Source organism: Dendrobates tinctorius, unplaced genomic scaffold, assembly GCF_039654945.1.
Source record: "Dendrobates tinctorius isolate UK_male_01 unplaced genomic scaffold, ASM3965494v1 ptg000086l, whole genome shotgun sequence".
NCBI lineage: Eukaryota > Metazoa > Chordata > Amphibia > Anura > Dendrobatidae > Dendrobates > Dendrobates tinctorius.
The window spans coordinates 17,601,220-17,607,340 of NW_027361754.1; the positions used below are offsets into that span (position 1 = coordinate 17,601,220).

General features: G+C 37.5%; 1 protein-coding gene across 1 annotated transcript; it reads right to left on the reverse strand.

The window, feature by feature from the left end:
• Positions 1 to 1,241: 1,241 nt before the first annotated feature.
• Positions 1,242 to 3,944, reverse strand: LOC141097727 (nicotinamide N-methyltransferase-like). The gene is made up of 3 exons (XM_073585100.1): positions 3,749 to 3,944; positions 2,619 to 2,826; positions 1,242 to 2,301 (listed from the first exon to the last, which is right to left on the reverse strand). Exons 1-3 carry the CDS (start codon positions 3,897 to 3,899, stop codon positions 1,878 to 1,880), a joined length of 783 nt encoding a protein of 260 aa, XP_073441201.1. The 5' UTR covers positions 3,900 to 3,944; the 3' UTR covers positions 1,242 to 1,877.
• Between the last annotated feature and the right edge of the window lie 2,177 nt (positions 3,945 to 6,121).

The window sequence follows — 6,121 nt, forward strand, 5'->3', positions numbered from 1 at the left end:
CACCCATCGGACCGGACCACATCTTACCCCCCTGGGGTGAGTATAATAAAACTTATTTTTCTTACCTTGCAGGTCGGACCGGGGGCTTATCTACAGCATTATAGAATGCTGTAGATTAACCCTGAAAGACTGCAGCCGCATCTTATAGCGGCCAAAACAGGTGACAGGTGTACTGTAAGTAGCGTAACAAGTCTGACATTTCGGTGTGTTGTTAAATAGCCTGTTATTTACCATTGATTACCATCCATTTTCACCCAGTTTGAACTGTTGAGTTTAGTTGTGCATTAATAAAGCTATGCTTGCACTGAAAAACACAATGGAGTTTTAATACAGTTATAGGAAACCTCTGTGTGTTAAACGCCTATTTTCAAGGCAATTCGATGCTTTATATTATACCGATTCACAGCAAATTTATTCCCTACAGATCTAAATGTTTGTAAAAATTCAGTGAAGTTGGCAAATGAGCATTTCAAAAAGTTTGCTTATCTTTATTTTCCAGTGCATCTGTTGTTACTTGCACTTATTGATTCTGTTGCTATCCTTATAAGGAACAGCAATAGAGAAACGTGATTAACTGCATTTTATTATGATATCCTTTATACAATATTTATTTCTGAGAGCAAAAAAGTTGCAAAACAACAATATAAAAGTAACAGTTCCCAATAGACCATGCTCTCATGATGTTCTAGGACAGTGGTCCCCAACCTGTCTGACCTTGAGAGCCAGAAAGGGTCGCAAGTCACAATCAGCACTGAGAGAGATTCGCGAGCCACATCCAGCTCCCATCTCCCTCAAAGTAGTGTCAATCAAAGCCCCCATTACAGGTATAATGATAACCAAAGATTTTCCACAGAAATCACTCCAAAGCAGTACACTGAGATCCAGCGGTTCCCACAATACCCCCATTCAGTATTCTCCCATCAAGGACTCCCAACACACTGTCACAACCAGCTTTGAGCACCTCCTCTAACAGGTAGTACCATCCTCCAGCGTACCATACCTAAATCATCTCTAAACCTCAAGACAGTATATGTGCATCCAGATCTGGTCTTCTGTGCAGGGCTACTCACAAAACTCACCATTTTGACATGTGCTCTTCATACCTGTTTGCTAGACCTGGAGCTAACGCACCAAGCTGGCAGACAGTCGCGAGCCACAATTCATGAGACCGCAAGTGGCTTCCGAGCTACAGGTTGGGGACCCCTGTTTTAGTTTATGAAACAAAGCTCCACAATAAGCTCTTGTAATTAGTTAACAGTTTATTTCTATTATATAAATTAGAACTTTGATATCAAGAAAATAATTTTAAAGGACTATACAGTATACATCCTGGGACAGACAATATTCACAACACGTTTCATACTGAATTACATTTTTATATATTTGTATCATGCACTACACACAAATTAGGCAAATTATCATGATGCTCTTAGGATTAATAAAATAGCTTCAGATAAGAGCTTATCCGAATAGCTATAGCGCTTCCCGTTTAGCTGCATCGGGAACCTTGACACCTGGAACACTCCTGATAATCAGCTTTTTGGCGCCACAGCTGCGTGTGTCGTGGCTGTGTGACAGTCCAAACACATGTATGGAGAGCCTGTGTGTTGAGACTGTCACACAGCCGCGACACATGCAGCTGCAGCGCTGAACAGCTGATTATAGGAAAAGTCCCAGGTATCCAGGTTACCGATGCATCTATTCAGTAAGCGCTATAGCTATACGGATAAGGACTTATCCGCAGCTATTCAATCAACCCTAGATGCTCTATAAAATCTCTTGATAAATTAGATTGTAGAGGAAGCCTTGTTAGTAATATTCTGTTTTAAAGTTTAATATAGAAAGTCTTAACATAGAAATTTTACTTGTGTCTTCTCTTACTTCTCTTTATGAGCTGCAATGAATATGACGCCCTTATAGTCAGAAAGGTCACTCACAACCTCTCTCTTCATAACCTCACAATGGTCGATAGCAAAACCTGCTCCAACTAAAGCATTTCTGGCAAAATCCTCATTATAGCTAAAAATATGGAGTGTGTCCTTCCCAACTGAAAAATATGTTGCATCCACAGATCCAATTATTATGATGTGTCCTTTAGATTTCAACAACCTTGAGAACTTCTTGATATAGCTGATATACTCATCTTGGTTTTTGCTGATAACATCCAGGAGCCAAGCACTGATGATACAATCTCCTGGGGGTAAGACGATCGGATCCACCATATTTTCTTTCTCAAGATCACATTTCACAACATGCTCTATTGCTGATCTCATTTTTTCTTCTTTCTCCTGTAACAGATCACTGAAAATTGGGAAAAATGGGAAAAATGATTGAAAGATAGTGTTCCACAGTGAAAATTATTATTGGAGAATGATATTTTAGTGATAGATTATTGGCTTACAGTACAGAGGAAACAAGAGGAAACAAACTTGAACTTAGCAAAGGCTAATGTATTACGTTCCTTCAAACAGTGCCGAGTTTTATATAACACACTAATGGTAAGAATACTAATTTCTTAAATTTCATCTTGTATAGACTTTAGAAGAGTTAAATCATTTGTACATCAGCAATTCTGCAATCACAGAGGGATTCCTCCAGTATTGAGACAGATACTTAACCTTTTTCCTTCTATCTCTACATGTATTCTTGCAGCATGACCCCAACTAAATGCTCCTGTACGTGAGTCCACCCATCTTTTCAGCTCCATGATGCATCTGTCTCTCATCTTCAGCACTATGATGTGGTTGAAAAAATCACAGGCTGAATACAGATGGTGAATCATAGATCCAATACTGAGGTCAATCAAAACATCTCCTTCAATGTGACCTGCAGAATAAAAATCCAAATATTGAAGCTGGTAATATGTTAAACCCTCATAGATATTGTGGAGAAACAATAGCATAAACTTCAGGATAAATGCAGAAACTTGGGATTATCATCATTTACAGAAATCAAAAATAAATCTTATCTTCAAAAGTCATATGTGGTTATATTTTGTGGCGGGATTGTATCACTGCATAAGCCACATTAACGTGAATCCCTTCTTGGCCAATTCCTAGTTGGCATGAAGGAACCTCTTTGCACTGAATGCTTGCAGATATTAATTTTCTGGTTAAATAATAAAGTGTTCCTCATCTATAATACTTTTGCCTTTTTGACACAAAAAGTAGTTACCATCAAAGTCAATTTTATGTAATTAACACGGTATTGTAGATTTGCTCCACATGGTTTCTAAGAACGGATGTCTTTAAGTGACTCCTAAACTTGGGAAAAAAGGTCTCGTTTATGGGGAAAAAAAATCATAAAATTACAGTAGTGCAATGCGGAAACCAAAAAATGAGAGTTAACATCCTTCACCATTCTCAATTAGTTTTCCAAGATTTTGGAGATTGCAGAGGGAGAATAAAAATTACTTTACTGACCCCCAATATTCGATATTCTTCTTCATATTCAAGCTTTGCTCTCACTACCATTAATTGATAGGAATGACTCAGCTTGGTTGTCCCCTTCGATCTCTCACCCCCCAATAAGAAAAATTGCTCCCTTTGTATTCAAGTCTTTAAAATTAAAGTCCTAAGATAAAGTTAAGAAACATTTCTTCTGTTTTCATCATCAGTTGTAATGTGTTGAGAGGGGATTTGAAGAAGAACACTGTGGTTTTATTGATTAGATACTATTATTGTTGAAATAATGTAAATTGTTTAATAAAGTATGAATAAATACAATTAAAATAGAGAAAAACACATACCTTCTGTGAAAGTTTTTCTAAGATTTCTAATAGGAAATATCAAAAAATCCTCTTTAAAGATCATATCATCATTATCTGAAAAGTAATGCTCCAGATGTTGTCGAGAATCAAAGCCATATTCATGATAAAGCTTATATTTTCCGGAGTCCATCACCTTTCCTTGTATCAAAGACTGGAGACTAACTCTACGTCGGTGCTCAGGGTTTTTATAAAATAACAAAGATTCAATTTACAAATTGTGTTAGAATTACTTATCGCATCACGAGTTAGTCATGGGAACAAATATAATAAATTCACATAGAAAATAAATAAACTTCAAATGAATATATTTGATTTATTGCTAAAGGGTAGAGATGAGCAAATTTGCCAAAATGTGAATGTTAGTTGAGAAGTATGAGGTCTCGTTGAAAGGACTGTGCTGTGGAAAATGAGAAGCCTTTTTGCGTTCCAAAATGGTTTTTTATTGTCCCAATGCATTTCGCCACTGGACCGGCACCTTTCTCAAGGAAAAAAAATAAAAATAAATAATAAAATTTATTTTTTTGTCTGTTTGCTCAAATTCTTTTGGGAAATTCAATTTTATTTGATGGTAAGCAAATTAGATTGACATTAAAAATAATATGACCACACCTCTGGGTGAGGTGCACTACCTGTGTGTCGACTGGACCTTCAGGGGCGCCACACGCAAGTATGCACTATTCATAATCCTGGCTACATTAATGAGAAAAAAATGAACTTTTTTGCATTTACCAAAAGGCTGCAATGAAAAAAAGAGTGAAAAATTTAAAGGGGTCTGAATACTTTCCAAACATACTGTATAACATTTATCATTATTGTTGTTTTTTCTGAGACATTAATGTTGATGACCTATCCTTATACTATACAGTCACATGTTAAAGTTTGGGCACCCTTATTAATGTTAACCTTTTTTCTTTATAACAATTTTGGTTTTTGCAACAGCTATTTCAGTTTTATATATCTAATAACTGATGGACTCAGTTATATTTTTGGATTCAAATGAGGTTTATTGTACTAACAGAAAATGTGCAATCTGCATTTAAACAAAATTTGACCGGTGCAAATGTATGGGCACCCTTATCATTTTCTTGATTTGAACACTCCTAACTACTTTTTACTGACTTCCTGAAGCACTAAATTGGTTTTGTAATCTCATTGAGCTTTGAACTTCATAGCCAGGTGTATCAAATCATGAGAAAAGGTATTTAAGGTGGCCACTTGCAAGTAGTTCTCCTATTTGATTGTCCTATGATGAGTGGCATCATGGGCTCCTCAAAACAACTCTCAAATGATCTGAAAACAAAGATAACATAGCTTTTCAGGGGAAGGATACAAAAAGTTGTCTCAGAGATTTAACCTGTCAGTTTCCACTGTGAGGAACATAGTAAGGAAATGGAAGAACACAAGTACAGTTCTTGTTAAGCCCAGAAGTGGCAGGCCAAGAAAAATATCAGAAAGGCAGAGAAGAATGGTGAGAACAGTCAAGGACAATCCACAGACCACCTCCAAAGACCTGCAGCATCATCTTGCTGCAGATGGTGTCACTGTGCATCGGTCAACAATACAGCGCACTTTGCACAAGGAGAAGCTGTATGGGAGAGTGATGCGAAAGAAGCCTTTTCTGCAAGCACGCCACAAACAGAGTCGCCTGAGGTATGCAAAAGCACATTTGGACAAGCCAGTTACATTTTGGAAGAAGGTCCTGTGGACTGATGAAACAAAGATTGAGTTGTTTGGTCATACAAAAAGGCGTTATGCATGGAGGCTAAAAAACACAGCATTCCAAGAAAAACACTTGCTACCCACAGTAAAATTTGGTGGAGGTTCCATCATGCTTTGGGGCTGTGTGGCCAATGCCGGCACCGGGAATCTTGTTAAAGTTGAGGGTCGCATGGATTCAACTCGGTATCAGCAGATTCTTGACAATAATGTGCAAGAATCAGTGACGAAGTTGAAGTTACGCAGGGGATGGATATTTCATCAAGACAATGATCCAAAACACCGCTCCAAATCTACTCAGGCATTCATGCAGAGGAACAATTACAATATTCTGGAATGGCCATCCCAGTCCCCAGACCTGAATATCATTGAACATCTGTGGGATGATTTGAAGCGGGCTGTCCATGCTCGGCGACCATCAAACTTAACTGAACTAGAATTGTTTTGTAAACAGGAATGGTCACAAATACCTTCATCCAGGAACTCATTAATAGCTACAGGAAGCGACTAGAGGCTGTTATTTTTGCAAAAGGAGGATCTACAAAATATTAATGTCACTTTTATGTTGAGGTGCCCATAATTTTGCACCTGTCAAATTTTGTTTAAATGCAGATTGCACATTTTCTGTTAGTACAA